We start from the raw sequence: 17,819 nt of genomic DNA, 5'->3' as shown, positions 1-17,819 counted from the left end.
ACTAAAACTAAAAATATTTCATATTTACTGCTATTCTTCTGCTTGTTTCTGTCTGCTGCACTTTTATGTATAGAAAATTCATGGTCTTTCTTGTGTTTATATATTTTTTTCTTTCTTACATCAAGTGTGTGGACCTTTTTCTCTTCTCTAGGTCATGGTAGCTGAAGCTCTGGACATTTCCAGAGAGACATATTTTGCCATTCTCATGGACAGAGGCTTTGGCGGTCCCGTCATGGTGGGCAGCCCGAAGGGTGGGATGGACATTGAAGAGGTTGCTGAGAAAGAGCCAGAGGCCATTTTTTCTGTAAGTGTTTTCACAGACAGGTTAAGTGCAATAAATAGGAAAGCTAACCAGGGACCTTTTTCAGTAAATGTTGTATGTGATAATGTGTGTGGGTCTAGGAGTTCTATGTGTGTTTGTGTGATACTTAATGGTGTCATAATGTTCATTTTCTGCCTTTTGATTTGTCAGTTAAGTCGGGTGATAAATCTGCTTTGTACAGGATTTAGAGCCTTCTAGGATTAGGCGCTATATGTTCCTGTTATTATAACTATTATCATTATTATTATTATTATTATTCATTTATTATTTTTTTAAAATTATTATTGTGACTATTATAGCATAAATGTATAGAATATGATATATGGGTTGGAAGTAACATTAGTAAATTTGATGGCAAGTAAGACCTGAATGGAATTGAGATGGAATCCCCAAGGTAAAAGGAATGGAGGAATGCCAAGAGCAGCAATACTTACTCAGTTGGAGGGAGATGCTAAGAAACAGGGTGAAAACTTTGACACCACTGGAGAAAGATGCACAGGGCTGACACTTTTGGCTGTGATTTGTTGATGACCAGTGCTTCTCAAGGAGTGGAAATGCAAAAAAGGAGATCGGAAGTCTCATGTGTACCTTGCAATCAATAACAGCTTCTCTAGTGGTCTTTTTATCGTATGCAGTAACATTTTCTTTCTCCTTTCCCTTTTTTTTTGTCTGTTGTCAGGGTGAAGTCTGCCATCTTTCTTTTTCCCCATTCTGTATGGTATGGCACTTACTCAAGACAATCAAATAATGGTTTTAAAAAATAACAGTGGATCTCATTTTGATAACTCTGTGGCACCCTATTAACGTTCAACATGCTTTCATTTGAAATGGGCGCTTTTTGGGGGGTTATCTTGAGTACACCCAAAGAGAATGTGGGTGGTTGGTGGGTGCTCTAGTGCGGTTTGCTCCTTCTTTCTTGTCAAACATCTGTCATCCTTATTTCTCCCCCCTTCTCTTTTGTGTATGTACTCTCTTGTAACTCATCTTTTCTTCCGCACTCATATGACCTTATTGTGTTGCAAGTGCCGTAAACTTCTTACGAAAACAAAGAGAATGCTGTGCATTAATTTGAATAATAATTTTTTTGTCCAGGTACCGATTGACATCAACGTTGGACTCCAAGACCAGGTGGTGCTGGACATGGCTAAAAACCTTGGGTTTACAGGAGAGAAGCAAATTCAGGTACGTCACTGACCGGGCACACATTTTACGGCTGTGGTGGATGGTACTTGAAATAGTAAACCTTAACCCCGTAGCCAAATCTAAAGGCACTATCTCCGTAGATTTTTCAAAGTCCATCTTAGAAGTAGAAAGGGCAGCCCCTGTCGAGTGCTCGAGTGTTCTTTCCACCATTCTGTCATGTTTGTGTCTCAGTCGTAACGTAACAGTGGCATGCAGAGAAGAAATATCAAAATAGTGTTGATGGGGTTGTAAAAGCACCGACATTTTAAAAAAAACTTACTTTTCCTTGACTGCCTAGGGTTGATAGATATGGAGATACAGATAGTAGATAAAATAATGTTAACTCCAGACAGTTTGATGACATTTTTTCCCCTCCCCTTTGCCATCTTGTCCAGGCAGCAGAACAGATGCGCAAGTTGTATGAGTTGTTTCTGAAAGTGGATGCCACACAAATTGAAATCAACCCCTTTGGTGAAACAGATGATGGGAAAGGTTTGCTCATTTTTCTTTTCATTTTTTTTTTTGTGGGGGGGGGGTGTTGTTTTGTTTTTGTTTTATTTATTTTTGTTGTTGTTTTGTTAGAGTCTGTTATTCTTCTGTCCATTTTGCAGGTGATTAGCGGGCATTTCTGGTAGATCCTACTTTATTTACCCCTCTGTTGTTACTGTTTATCTTGCTTTTTGTTGTGCATTATATGGCAATTGTCATAATAAAATAGGTCTTCCGTAGACAAATTAAACAAAACATTCACAATAGGCGTGAAATGATCCACACTGCAGGATAATTGGCAGTCTCTTGAACAGAGTTGATAGGACAGGTTCATTGTGGGCAGGAGAAAAATGCACAGTCATATGAGCGGGGGCTGATCGTTATGCAAGCAACTTCATTGCATCCTTGTTTGCTCGTTTAAATGTTTGTTGATTATGATGTATTTATTGGTTAAAGTTGTTTTTTTTTAAATTGGGAACCTTCTCCTTTCATTGAATCTGAGTTTTTGTTGAGTACAAGTCCGTTGTATTGACTTTAACTGTACGTGTGGAAGTCTCGATGATGGTATAAAATATGCCTTCTAGCCACTCTTTTTTCTCAAAGCAATTTGTTTCTGCTGTGCAGAAATTTTTTTAATTAATGGGCGCAGATTTATCATCTTGCTCTTTCCCTTTCAGTGGTGTGTTTTGACGCCAAGATTAACTTTGACGACAACGCCCAGTTCCGCCAGAAGAACATCTTTGCCCAGGACGACATGGCGGAGAGCGACCCTCGGGAAGTGGAGGCGGCCAAACACAACCTCAACTACATCGGCATGGATGGAAACATCGCTTGTCTAGGTAGGGCATCATCAGTTTGTTCGTTTGTCTCTTTTTGTTGTGGGTGGTTGGAGGGTGCTGTGGTGTGATTTGCTCCTCCTTTCCTATCAAACATCTATCGTCTTTATCTCTCCTCTTTCTTTTTTGTGTATGTCACTCTCTTGTAACACATCTATTCTTTGGCACTTACATGACCTTATTGTGTTCCAAGTGCCGTTAAACCCTTACTAAACTAAAACTAAAACCAAAAGAAAAGGCCAGACTGCCAGTGTCTGAAGTCTTGTCTTGTCCTCTGCTTGTTTCAGTCAATGGCGCTGGTCTAGCCATGGCAACCATGGACATCATTCAGCTGCACGGCGGCTCCCCAGCCAACTTCCTGGATGTGGGCGGTACCGTGACGGAGGACCAGGTCTACCACGCCTTCAAGCTCATCTCATCAGACGCACAGGTTAGATATTGTTGTTTCTATTTATGTAAATTTTTAGTTTCCAAGGACTCTCGAGCTGTGGAAGTCACCAAACTTTGTGGCCATTTTCTCGCTAATTTTTCCTCTGAAACCAGCGACCCCCACCTCTTGTAATCACAAGATAGAAAGATACTTTTTTTTTATTGAATGCAAGGCAAATGAACAAGATTTTTGATGATGCTAATGACTACACATGCCCAAACATATAGAATCAGGCGCTCGTCAATTTTTGGGCATGTTTAGTTATTGGTATCATCGTCACAAAGCAGACGGACTTATGTGACAAAATTCCATGGGGTTTTATGGTTGCACTGGTAAAATGTTACACTAGTCCTACCCACATTCTTGATATGTCAAATGTAGAGTTTTTGCTCATGTGTCTCCGTGCATTGCTGTTGAAAAATACAGGTGGTTGGCAGGTGCTGTGGTATGGTTTGCTCCTTCTTTCCTAACAGTTATCATCCCTATCTCTCCTCCATCTTTTTTGTGTTTGTTACTCTCTTGTAACGCCCCTTTGAGCCCTGGCCAGCTAAGCCTAAAGGCACAAACCCCTGAGCTCACTCATGCTGACTTTTAGATGTTTCAGTGTGTGTTTGATGCCAAAGAGGGTAAATGGAGCGCTCAATGAGCCGTGCATTTGTGTCCACAAAATTATACTCTGCAGCTATGTTGTTTGATGAGGGTTGCAGGGACAATTGCTCAATATTTGTACAATTTATTATTTTTTGTCAGATTTTTGTCTGCGCCAATCCAGGGTGCTTGTGGGTGACTTTTATGGAATAATATGTTGTAGGAGGACATAATTTCTTGTTCTGCAACAAAAGTTTTGAAGATGAAAATCTTTACTCAAAGAATATTTTGAAAGCTTTGTTTAAAGGAAAAATCTGTGTCAGAATTCAAAGCTGAAATTCCTTTCTTTTGTAAGCAGTAGAAGATTTGATGTTAAAGACATGCCCAATCACAAAAAGAAAAATTATTTCAAGCTTTGTTAAAGAAAAAGTTATTGGTCAACTTTTAAAAGATTGATATCTCTTTTGTTCTCTTCCTTTTCGAATCAGGTGAAAGCCATCTTGGTCAACATTTTCGGAGGAATCGTCAACTGTGCCACTATTGCAAGTGGCATCACCAATGCTTGCAAGTCTATCAATCTCAAGTTGCCTCTGATTGTCAGATTGGAAGGTGAATGGTTTTTTTTTCCCCCAGTTAATTTCACTACTCTTATTATTGTTTAGATTTAGTTTCAGTATAATTATGCTTTTTGTTTCTTAATTGATTTCTGGGTATATGCTTTAAAAAAATGTTTATTTTGCTTCTTCAGCGGCAGTATGTAGAACATTTTAGTTTCGTCACATAGTAGATGGCAGTTGTACATTAACTCCTTTTCTCCGGCAAGCTGCTTCCAGCGACTTGCGGTTGGAACCACTGTGCTGGTGAGCAGTGTGCAACACTTGGCCTCATTCCTTTACGATGACTTTGACGTCAAATTGCTTTTCGGCAATTGCTAAAAATAGGTCCCATTTATTACGAGTTTTCTCAGTAGACGGAAAACTATAAATATATGTTTACTTGTTTTGATTTAATGACCAATTTTGTGATGTTTTTGTCACTTTTGATTTTGTACCGAAAGAGGGCCCCAGAATTGTGGGTTTACCCCTCAGAGATAAAGAGTTAATTATTAAGGTCAGATAATATCAGGCTTGCCAACTGTCCCAAATTTCATGGGAATATCCCGGATTCACCAATTGGGAATGTGAGAGCCTTTTCACATACACAATGCCAAAAGCAGTCCCACTATTTGAAATTTTGTTTGTTGTTACCTAGTCTGATGTCATAATGTTGGGTGTTGCTCATTGGGATTTGAAAAAAAGTTGGCAAGCTTGTGATGTTATGCTTCAGTTGTTTGATTTTGTTGTGGGTGTGACCGTGGATCGAATCTCATAACACTCGTTAGCATTCAAATTTGAAAGAGTTCATGACATGCATTACTGATCAGTCCTGTTCTTTTTATTCAGGAACTAATGTTGACGCAGCAAAGAAGATCCTTGAAGAGAGCAACTTGCCGATCCGCTCGGCCTCAGATCTTGATGATGCGGCCAAGAAAGCCGTCTCAAGTCTGTCATAATGCACTGCCAAAGGTGTCTTCAGGTATGTGTCGGGAGTGTATGTAGACTGTATGCTGGTTGTGCGCGGAGTGGACTGGAGGGTGACATTGTCCACTGCCCCACTTTCCACCACAAATTCTTTGGTGTAAAGGTAATCAAAAAGAAGTGACTCTGAGAGACAGAAACAACGGAGGGATTGGGTAAAAGATGTAACTGCCCAGTGATGCCCTTCATCAGCCCATTTCTAACTTACTGCTCGGCCCGTATTTGAAACGGCCTATTTGTGTGCAGTAGGGGGTTTTACTCAGTCGAGGGCCTGCATTGAGTCAGAATGATTTATTTATACTTTTGTACCGGAATGTGTCAAACTCATGACTTGTGTCAAAAGTACCAGTTTAATTCCTCTCAAAGTCGGTGTATTTAGGCTTTTTTTTTCTTGGACCTTTCAGACTTCTGATTCAAGGGTATGTCAGATTGAATGTCATACTGTTTGTCTTCAGGCAAAATTTGTCGTGGCTTTCTCAGAACTACCTTCAGATGGTGTATGGCAATCTTTTAACTGATCTGATCTGATGCGCAAGTCAGAAAATTGTTAATTCTGTTTTGCTTTCGTAATAATAGATGACTGTAAGCTAACTCTCCACTGGGGATTTCTTTCTACAACTGATTTGGTTGATTTATGTTATTAATAATTAAAATTTGTTTTGTTTCCATCCCTCAGGGTCATCGTCTACATCCAGCCTGACAAGTGATTCTGAAGAGAATTAACTAAAGTTTGAAAGCTCTATGTAAAAAAAAAAAAAGAAATGTGTATTTTTCCCCCCCTTTATGCTCCTTTCGTGATATGTTCTTCTTTTGCTGGCGCTGGTTGCAGGTGGGTGAATGCGGGACCATTCATATGTTCTTCTTAGCCAGGTTTGATTGAAGATGAATTTGAGTTGCTTTAAGTGGGAGATGAAAAGCATTCAACAGACCTTTGTGCCATATAAAGTAAGCATGCTCTTCATATGAAAACGCGTTTAAATATGGCTCCTTTTGTGTTATGGTGTCAAAGTGTAAGCCAATATTTCCTAGTCTCTGTAGTCCCCCACACTTGCTGATGCTAAAGGGACATTGATATACTTTAAAGTTACTTTCTACTTAAAATAATTGAGTGCAGTGCAAATCGCAGGCACCGTAGTCGGAGTATACTGCTACCAGATCTTGTACTCCTGTGGTGTTGAAGAAAATTTTGTCAAGTTTTTGACTGGGAAACAGAAAGATATTTTATTGAACTACAATGCATACATTTTAAGATACTGTTACTGCAAAGAAATATTTTTGGATGTGGTCTCAGTAGGTGTTCAGTTTGCCTATTCTAAGGTCTTCTGGTGTTTTATGAATAAGGGATTATAAAACTGAAAGTGGCCTTATATCATGCGTGAGTTTATGCACTAATGTATATTTGTAGCAAGTTTTAAATTACCAGTAAAAACAGTCTGCTGATAACAATGTTTACAAGGACTGCACACTCCTATTATGCGTTTAAAACTAGATACACATAGATGAGTTGGAAAGCTTCATTGTGTCAACTACTTATGTTCTGGAAGCTCTCCTCTGCTCAGGTATGTGTGTTTTTATCTCATGTAGCTCTGTGCAGCTTCTCCTTGCATATTTTGCGATATTTATGAAGGTATTTCTTTTTAGGTCCTGACGTATAAGTTTATTTTTAGCGTTCCTCATGGCAGAGCAGGGTCTTTTTGTTATTCTTAGAAATGTCACTCCACCAGTTTAATCATGTTTCACTAGATGGTGCTCCATTAGTCAGATGGAGAAACAGAATGAGTCAGCTTTTGATGATAGTGATATTTCAGCCAGAGGCTTGAGTGCAGATTTCGTTATATATCATCAGTAGGTTTTTACTCAGTCAGATGCATGAAAATTAGAAAATAAATCGTTTTTAAAAGTGGAAGTTAACAAATACTTGTTGTGAATGGTCTGTACAGTGGAAAAGAGTTCACGCTGGTGTAAGCGCTTTGTCACAATGGTTGTTTTTTTTCTAGATTGTCTAATATTGCTTTTGGTTTTGTTCCCCTCTTTTCTTAAATAATGTTGCACAATACACTTGGTAATGTTTATTGAAATGAAAACAGATCTGAAGACATCATTACACACTGACATGGCATACTGGCTGCTCAGTGCTCAACATTTCAGTCACAGACTCTACAAGAATATTATCAACTGTTTCGACAGATTCGAGACAGACTGCTTATCAAACAGACAAGAAATACGTTATCACCAACACATTAAATGTCAACAGTGCACAACGAAATCATGAGTTCTAGTCATCTCCTTCACATCATGACGGACTTCTACTTGTCTTCAGCTCTTTGTAGAAGATTTTTTGCCCCTAAGTGCTGGGGATTCCACTTTGTGGATTTACTTGAATGGCGTTCGAATGAAGTACCTTTATAATGTCTTTTAACAGGTATACTTAACCTTACTGTCTTTAGTATGCTACTGAATAAATAATCAGAATTTGTTCTCTTTCTTAGTTTTCTAATGCCTTTTTTAATGTTTAGCCCTGTCGTTGAAATGGAAACCAAATGTATGAGATTTTATTTCTACTGTAATGTTTTCAGGAGCATGTTATTTGTATCTTCAATTGCAGTTTACTGCGGTTTTGTGATTTTGTCTTGTTGATGTCTACTTAACCCTTTCAATGAAAGTTGCCATTTTAAAAAAAATGTATGGCATTCTTGATGTCTACCGTAACTGGCAGTCAGAGATTGATGATGCACTTTACTGTTCCTCCTCGTTCAAGGCGGATGGTTTCTGTTATTTTGTTGACACTACTTTCACTTCTGCTGTAGTCGTATCTTCATGTGCAGAAGAAACTACAGTTGATCGACCTGAAACATAAAAAAAATTATCCTTCTCGTTTTGGCTAACAGCTGTCAGAATAGGCCCAGTCCTAGGACTGATTATATACTTCAAGACAATAAGGGAGTGATATGGATCTAATACTGAAAGTACGAATGTCACTTCAAAGGCCACTGGCGCTTTCAAAACGCCCCAAATCGTTAATAAGGAGTAAAAAAACATAAGTACATGTACTTCGTCTATGAAAGGGGCATTTAATTTCTTGTCTAGTTATGTTGTGGATTGCTTTGACTGGATAAGAAACATTTGTTCACATGTCACTTATAGTGAGTCACAGTAGTTCATCTTTGTTTCAAGATTATTTGATGTTAAAGAATTTTGTAACCAGCGTCTGTGATTTAATGGTTTGGCTCTTTGCCGTTGAGCACTGAATATATGAGAGTTTGATTCCTACCTGGGAAATTTATTTGATTAAGGCAAAGTGTCTCAATCTGCAATTTCAATCAATCAAGACTTTTGAACGACAACAAGTCTGGGGTATATTGGAAAACATACTCAGACAGGGTATTTGTGTATGTGTATTTCATTCTATTCAAAATATTTTTACTTAAACTTTACTTGAGTTTTCAAAAGCAAAATAATATTGTGTATTATACCACCCTCCAGTTTTATTGTAGCTTTGGAAGGAAAATTAATTTCCTGCTTTACAACTGAAAATGTTTGTGGGTTTTTTAATGGCAAAAATGTCTGAATTTCTTGGCCCCTCAGGAGAAGAATTCTGCTTCCTTTATGAGTCAATCACTGCTGAGCAAAGTATGGATGACATTGATTCGCCGGTTAAAAAGATATTTGAGGATAAGTTGCGCCTCGAATTTTTGACTGGACTCTGAAGTCGATTTATATTACACCATAATAATATCAGATGACCACAGGAAGAAATGAAGCACAGTACTGTTTTGTTGTTTCCTGACCACTTCGAGCTAACAACACAAAGTGGGTGCTGTCCCTTTGTCTTATCCTTGGGGGGAAAATTGCAACGAATAGAACAGGAGGACATGTGTTAAAGCCCTGAATTCATTCTGTTGTTGAAAGGGTTAGTTAAAGACTTCTGCAGGACTACCGTTCCATCAGTTCAGGATTATAACAGTAATAATGTGGAAGTAGCGCCTGCGAATAGTCTGTAAGGAAATTATAATGATGTTCTTGGAAGTGTCCAGGTGAACTTAGAAATTGTATTTTATGTTGTGTGCATTTATAGATCTTGAGGGATCCTAAAGATAAACGTTTTGTGTCTACTAATACAAACATATTTGTTCTTTTAGTGCAGCTGTGATGTTGTATCAAGAAGCACTAAAGTGTATATTCAACATTGTACTGTTGTGGCAAAGCCTTCAGTATAAAAATTGCTCATAATAATAAGTCATAGCTTTACTATGGTCCCCTGAGTGTAACCAGTTCCAATTTATGTGAATCTAACGTGAAACAAAAATAATTATTACGAATGTATTGTTTGTATGTTTGGGGAATTGTTTAAGTATGACTTAATCATCTGGGTTTGTGTTCAGTGACTGATGACGCAAGCAGAAATAAACAATGAATTATGTACTGGTCACTATGTTGAGTTCTGCTTTTTGGGTTATTGTTGTTCATGTTTGAATGCTGTGACTTGTTTGTGTTTCAATGCTTTTGCTTGTTTCTCTCTCTCTCTCTCTCTCTCTCTCTCTCTCTCTCTCTCTCTCTCTCTCTTTCTCTTTCTTTCTCTCTCAATCTCTCTCTCTCTCTGTTGGTGGTTGGTGGGTGCTCTGGTATAGTTTGCTCCTTCTTTCCTATGAAACATCATTTCGTCCTTATCTATCCTTTTTTGTGTGTTTGTTACTCTCTTGTAATTATTTTGGTAACGTGTGTCTCTAGTCTTATGCCCTTCTATGACCTTATTGTTTTGCAAGTGCTGTAACACTCTTACTGAAACTGAAAGACCAGTGTTTGCCAACTTTTGCCACTTTTACATTGTTAAACGTCTCGTTCTAGCACACAGCACAGACAGTGGGTGGTTGGAGGGCGCCACACGTATGTCCAACACAAGTTTTCTGTGTGTTGTTTCTGTCTTAGGGTCAAGTACATATTCTTCTTTGTGATATTGTTGCCGATAAACGCTCTTCTGTTAGATATAAGGGAATGGACCGTAAGTTAGATCGCCGGTGGTTGGAGGACGCCATTGGTATGTCCTACATCTTTACTTTCCTTCTGTTATTTCTGTCTGTCCTTCTTTCTTTTCCCCAGCACTAAGTGACCATAACTTCATGGTAGGATTTTATATCCACTGTGTATGTGTTCCATGCACCAGTTTACAACTTTAAGGTGAACCTCTTAAGTAATTCAGCGACATGCCCATTGACAAAGAGCGAAATTTTGGCTCAGTCAAGGCTAGGGCTGAAAGGGAGTCTGTCATTCAACTCTTTCTTTACAGAGCAAAAATTGTATAGGACTTCTGTATCTCTCAAGTGAAAGTTATACGCTACTTTTCATTTGGCGTAGGGCATTTTAACCGTGGTCCATTTAGCTGTCTCTTGGAGTCTTGAATGACTTTTTATATGGTTTGTGGCATGGTCCCACTTTCCATAGAAATGTGTCACAAAACGGCTTTAAGTTGAAGGAATATGACTGCCCTGGGTTGCTGTATATGATCAGTCTACCCGAGTTCCAGTTCTTTTCTTTATTCTGTCTATTCAAGCGTAACAGAGCCGTAAAAGCAGATCAGCGGTTCAAACGTCTATCTGCTTGGAGGAGACAGGAGCTGTAAACGGATAAATGCCACGACACTTTAGGAATGTCTCTGTGCAAACAAAAAAGAAAACACAAAATGAAAAAATAAAAAATTGTATAAACTTTACCTCTAGCCCATAAAATCGTTTGGGGTTTTTTTTGCCAGAAAATATTTTGCCAGTTCTATAGCTTGCAGGTCCGTAAAGGGAAATAAATAGATAAAAAGATAAATGCTTCTTTTAACGTAAAACAAAAAGCCAACCGCGGCATTAACATTTTCAAGAAAAGTGTACCTTAATTCTGCATCATATAGAAATAAATTGGTGGCTAAATGTGCAGTGGGCACATGTGTTTATTTATTTGTTATTTATTCATGTATTTATTTATTCATAGATTTATATTTATTTTATTTATCTTTTTATTGGTTGTTTTGATTTTTTCGCCTGGGGTTTTTTAAGATTTTATTTTTTGGTTAGGGTATCACCCGTTTCGTCTCATATATTATATGTAGTCTAGGGATCAGGACTTTTGTGCCCCTCTTCAGTAAGGAATCCTTTATATCAGGATTTCACATGGACCTGGCATACCATCCAAACATAATATCTCTTCCAACACCACACAATGCCTTTTGGGGCATAGGATAAACGTATTTCAAATAGTATGGTTTATTGGACACAAGGCTACAAAAAGTCTATAGGCCTACTGTGCACGTCTGACCTCACCTCCCAGGCGCTGACAGAACTTTTCTTAAAGTCACGTACACGTTAGCATTTCTAGCTGCGAGATATTAATGTTCACAGATGATATCCCCCCCCCCAAAAAAAAAACCGCCACCTTCCCACACTTTTTTTTTTACTAAACATAAAACGGTTTTTTTGGGGGGGGGGGGGGGGTGGGGTACCGACATGTGTTTGATAAAGGTACCTCATACAGGATATTGATGGATATTGTTAATAATAGAGTCACTATGTAAGCAAAAGCATTTTAATAAAGGTACATTGTTTGCCCGCTATGAATAAAGAACAGTATTTCTATTGAACAGTAGGTTACTGCAGGCCTGTGTATATATCTGGGTGCCCATGGTTAAAAGATAAGAAAAAGAAAAGCTAAACTAAAGGCAAAGGACCCCAATGAAAACAACTCGAAAAAGAATGTCTTTTCCATGCAGGCTTCTTGGCGCTGAGTCCTTACATTATTTTTCTGTGTTCCACAGACATTCAAGAGAACCCTCCGAGTACACTTACTTGTTGCTAAATCGAAAGTAGAATTAGCTTTCTTCGTTACATACACTATGAATAGAGTAATTAAATTAACACCTGAAGTTGACCAGAGCTGTGTAGCTTAAAAAATATATGTAAAAAAAAACCCACCATGACTTCGTCCTCTTTTCTTTTTCGGCTTGTTTGTTTTTTTTTGGTTTTTTTTTGGGGGGGGGGGGGGGAATAGAACATAAAGTAAATTGATCCTCAATACGCGTACGCGATCTTTAGCAGTTAGTTAAACGAAAAGAAAACCCTCTCTTGTTTAAAACAAAGTTTTTTCCGACCTCAGTATAGAGTATAGATTTTAATCTAAGTTGTATCTAAGACTTAGAGGTTTTTGACCCGGCGTCTGTGGTGGAGCGGTTTTGTGTTTCACCGTCGCATGCAGAAGACCTGATTTTGATTCCCCCATGACAAAAATATACAACTTGAAACCACCAAAGTCAATGGTTGTTTGTGTATGGTTTTTAAAAATGAATATATATTTATTTTGTAAATGGTTGCCCCACGTCAAAGATGATATCTCAAAAAGACCACAGAGCCATCAGCTACAAGTACATAATTGGCAACAATTTTTGGGTGTGCCTTTCTTTGGTCATAGAAGATACTTTCAAAGAGCCTTGGTCACGTTGGTGTGTCAACCTATTTACAATTTGCTTTCGAAGCTGGCTATGATAAAAATTATTACACTATCGTGTCCTAGTTTTCTTTCATAAGGGTTTTTGTTTCTATTTATACACTGTAGTTGCCATAAAGTCAGTAGCCTACTAAATGTACGTCTTGACCTACTTCTACTGATAAAAAGGACACTTTTCCCCAAAGTAACTATTTTCATTGTCTGTCGCTGCCATCATAACATGATAATATGGACCTATCTATTTAAGACGTTTGCACCATGTCAATCTCTGAAAAGAACTTTCCAATAACAAATCAACGGATAAAGATAGAATGAGTCCTCCCAGAGAGTTCAAAGCGATCTCACGAAACAGACGCTTCAACCTATCTATCGGCTACTCCGCTCTCTTTCAGATCAATATTTTTTTGGAAATAGTCGTTTTCCACTACGACCAACAGACAGCTTAAACACCCCTTCCTCCCTACCACCACCCGTCCCCACTCTCCCCTTATACTAACCTTATTTATTTGCCATTACGACAGTTCAGAGATCCGACTGGCAGTAGTAGAAAACAGTGGGTTGTTGGCGGGGGGCTCTGGTTTGGTTTGCTCCTTCTTTCCTATCAAATATCTGTCGTCCTTATCTCTCCTTCTTTTTTGAGTGTTTGTTACTCTCTTGTAAGACCTCTAATCTTCGGCGCTTATATGATCTTACTGTGTTGCAAGTGCCGTAAAACACTCTCTAAAAATAAGCAGAACACCTATCAACACTCGTCCTCTTCAAAACTAAGCCGTTCGTAACGAAATATTAATTGTATTTAACTTTCACCTCAATCAATACCAGACATAAATTTTAATGATCCGAGACAATTGTTGCTCAGAAGTAAACGAATGTGGCAGCGCTCACCCTCATGCGGTAAATATCTAAGATAAGAAGCGAAACGTCCAGTGTGTTTATTTTTCAATAATGAACAGCATGTTAAAAGGGAGTCCTGTATCTTGGTTCCATTCATGTGTTACTAAAATTGACACAAATATGATTTATTCAGTCGTTTCTGTTCGTAGATCTACGACGCCACAAGCATATCCAGCATACTCACACAAACACCCAGACACACACACGCACGCACGCACGCTCTCTCTCTCTCTCTCTCTCTCATACGCACACGCACACACACACATACACACACACATTCACACACGCGCGAGCTCACAGAGAGACGCAGACGCACTGATACAGACAGATAAACACATGCACTGGTACACCCAGAAAATCACGAACTCACAGTGTGTGTGTGTGTGTGTGTGTGTGTGTGTGTGTGTGTGTGCGCGCGCGCGCGCGTGTGTGTGTGTGTGTATGTGTGTGTGCGTTTGTGTATGTTTGTATACATGTGTTACATAGCCTTCATGTATACACACTGACAAATTCACGGCGTCTCCAAGCCCTTTCATTTTCCGCTTCCTCGTTTTGTCAGATTATGACAGGCCCATTGAATTCCGCCCCACTTTTTTACACACCTTGAAATTCTTGACGCTTGTAGCCGAAGAACTAAGAACCCAGTGCGGAAAAAAAGAATGACGAATGAGAGGACGGAAACGCTAAGAAACTGTTCCCTTAACCATACATTACACGGAACAAACAATGTTTAAAAAATCATATCGGCATGTTGTACATGAATACATTAGACACTTTGCAATTTAAAAACCATGCAGGGGGAAATGAGGATTTAACTCTTTCAGGCTGTAGTGGGCAAATAATAGTATTATGTCTGACTGGCAAATAGAACGGACATACAATATTATTCCATATCATTATATATCTGATTCACGATAGTAGAAAAAATACATCATTATAAAAAGACCCCCGAGAAAGACTTCTGTCGCGTATGGCTTTCTGTACAACCTGTTGTTCAAAAGTTGAAATACGAAGCGTTTGGGTAACTGAAATGCAAGACATAATACACAACAAAGGATGTATCCGCAAAGTTGTGGCACATTTACGACCCTCATACACAACCAGAAAAATGAATTTGAGTACTGTATTTCGTAGTGTCCATACTTTTACCTCCCTTTCCAAGGTTCAGATAAAGAAGTCAGAAGTAGAAAAAAGATGTACTAATAGCAAAGTAGATTCTTTTTTTTTAAAATTAACATTATCTCCAAAACAGGGCAAAAGATATTCAGAGACGTCTCCGGCGAGCACCCAGGAACTATTTGGAGACGTACCCCTGCACATAGATGTACTGCTTTGGGGTCAAACTGCGTATTATTTGCTGCAGATCATACGCATAGCCACTAAAACTGTCGCAAATCAATTATTTACACAACATTTCAAACCTAGCCGCAAAATATCAAATTATGGGTTAAAACAGGAGAGCATCATGCCCCCCCCCCCTGTAACCAGCCAGATTTTGTTTTACTTGGTCCAGAGGCACAAAGCATTTTGGTTGGTCTATAATATCTCCCTCGGAGACATCTCCGGTTAGATACTGCGCAAAACAGCGTTTCTCCAAGCGTGGTCGAATGACCAAAAAGCACGTCCACAAAGAGTTTACAACAGCCTACTTTATGTCTCACACTGAAAACATTTCAAACAGGGCCACTGAAATTTAAAGATTGGTAAAAAAAAAAATTCAGTCTCGATGTCTTCACGATAGTGGAAAAAATAAGACATCATTATAAAAAGACCCTCGAGCAAGACTTCTCTCGTGTATGGCTTTTCGTGTGACCTGTGGGTCAAAAGTTGAAATACGATGAGTTTGGATAAGTGAAATTCAAGACATAATGCACAACAAAGAATGTATGGCTATTTTCGTCTATGCAGACGGTCAATTTGGCTTAAGATGGTCTCGAGGTTGTCTTCATTTAGCTTCTTTCAGGGCTAATAGAGGATATGGTGACCATTTTAAAGGAGTTGGACCGGTGTCTGTGGTGCAGCGGTTAGGCGCTTCGTTGTCGCACGCAGGAGACCCGAGTTCGATTCTCGAGCGGGGAGAATTTTTATAGCGTATCTCGGTCTCTCTGCTGGAATTTTGTATCTCTCAACCTGGGTTGGCCCTAACAGTGACAGGAAGCGTCTGAAGCTTTCCTCTTAAATGATCGATGGGGGCGTAAAAACAATTACAATTCAAAAATAAGAAATTGGTTACAAAATATGCTTGAATTCAAACGTTTGAAGTTCGCCTCTTATACACCATCTCTTTCGTTCGATTCCCCTTCATTCATTTCTCTTCTCCTTTCGATTCCATATCATTTGCCGTCTTCTTCCTCTTATCTTCTTCATATACCCCCTTCTCCCTCCCCCTGTCCATTTGCCATATTGTCCTCCATTATCCCTCTTCTTTCATCTCTTATTTCAATCATATAACTCATATTACCCCTCTCCTTTCAACATCTTCTCCCTTCTATCCTTCTTCATTCATCTCTCATCTCCCTCCTATCCCTTCTATCCATTTTCATACGTCCCCCTCTCCCTCTCTCCTCCCTCGCAGCACTCTTTACAGGTCATCTTCTCTCGCTTATTTTTTCCATTCATCTTCTAATCCCTTTTATACTTCTTCATTTATATCCCTCCTCTCCTTCTTAACGTACCCCTCTCCTCCCTCCTATCCATCTCCTTCTTCTCCATTCATCCTTCTTCTCCATCCTATCTCTCTTCCTTCACCCTTCTTATTCCTTCTATCCCTCTACATACATCATCTTCCTCCTTCCTATCCCTCTTCATACACTCTTCTTACACGAGAGCCCTCTTCATAATATAAGATATCAACCTGCTCCCTGTTTGCCCCCCTCCCCCTTCATTCCACATCGCCAATTCAACTTTCTCTCTCTCTCTCTCTCTCTCTCTCTCTCTCTCTCTCTCTCTCTCTCTCTCCCCCCCTCTCTCCCCCCCTCTCTCTCTTTCTCTCATCGCTCTCCTAGACGTGCAGGACAAATATAAAAAATGAAATCTGTAAAGGGGAAAAAGAAACTTTGACCCTGTTTACAAACGTTTTCCTTTTGCTTATTGAAGAGTCACTGTCTCCTAGGCGCTGTTTGTCTATTGATCCTGTAGGCTACAGACAGAAATGTTGGCCATTAATCGAACTGTTCGATTTCTACCAGCGTTGGAGTTGGCCTACGCAGTGAAACCTTGGAACGAATCCGATTTCTTTTATTCAGTTATCTTTACACTTTGGATCTGAGTCAGAAATAAATCTCAAAATGTCTCGAGTAGAAATCTCATATTTTGGGGTTTGTCTCAAATATCACTTTCCATAATCATGTAATATCATTTATCTTAATAGCTTCCCCTTTTTTAAAGTGATATATTATTATTATTGTTATCATTATAATTATAATTTTATTATTTTTATAATAATAATAATAATAATAATAAAAATAATAATAATTATTATAATAAGATATAGGAATCGTCGAGCAAAACTCTTATGCATTTTCTAATAATCATTTTGTAATTGCCGCGAGGATGACTTTAATACTCCGCATATACTCTAAAATGCTAAACTTTCTCAATATAATTGACACAAGGGTAACAAACAATATGTGTAACTTATTATGTTTCCTAATTACTGACACAAGAATAGCTTTAAATGCTCTTAACTTATCTAGTTTCCTTATAGTATAGAGATGATGATAACTTAAAATATTCTTAATTTATTATGTTTCCTAACAGTATTGGTACAAGGGTAACTTATGAAACTGCTCTTAGCCTATGTTTCTTAAATATTGAGGCAAGATAACTTGAAATGCTCTGCACGATACTCGATACTCCTAGAGTATCGCTATTCTTAGTTTTGGAATTCCACCTATAGATTCACCCATGGAAACACAAGCTACAAGACACAACAGTCTCAGTCTATGCCGGGGGTGGTCCCGAGTCCCCAGTTCATAGGCCTCAGGTATCAGCTTTGTCACACATAACTGGTACCAGGTACC

General features: G+C 38.7%; 1 protein-coding gene across 1 annotated transcript in view; it reads left to right on the top strand.

Annotated features, from left to right (window-relative positions):
- LOC101858974 (succinate--CoA ligase [GDP-forming] subunit beta, mitochondrial) overlaps positions 1-9,852 on the top strand; it is a 14,600-nt gene extending 4,748 nt beyond the window's left edge. Inside the window, exons 5-12 of the mRNA XM_005110148.3 lie at positions 152-304; positions 1,415-1,504; positions 1,900-1,996; positions 2,671-2,832; positions 3,117-3,259; positions 4,336-4,456; positions 5,290-5,422; positions 6,101-9,852. Of these exons, the coding sequence (XP_005110205.1) occupies positions 152-304; positions 1,415-1,504; positions 1,900-1,996; positions 2,671-2,832; positions 3,117-3,259; positions 4,336-4,456; positions 5,290-5,399 (876 nt within the window). The 3' untranslated portion in view covers positions 5,400-5,422; positions 6,101-9,852. The remainder of the gene's footprint in view (positions 1-151; positions 305-1,414; positions 1,505-1,899; positions 1,997-2,670; positions 2,833-3,116; positions 3,260-4,335; positions 4,457-5,289; positions 5,423-6,100) is intronic.
- The last annotated feature ends 7,967 nt before the right edge of the window (positions 9,853-17,819 follow it).

The sequence above is a fragment of the Aplysia californica genome, unplaced genomic scaffold, assembly GCF_000002075.1.
Source record: "Aplysia californica isolate F4 #8 unplaced genomic scaffold, AplCal3.0 scaffold00857, whole genome shotgun sequence".
Taxonomy (NCBI): Eukaryota; Metazoa; Mollusca; class Gastropoda; order Aplysiida; family Aplysiidae; genus Aplysia; species Aplysia californica.
Note: the sequence above shows the minus strand (reverse complement) of the source record. Positions and strands in the feature narration are given on the sequence as shown.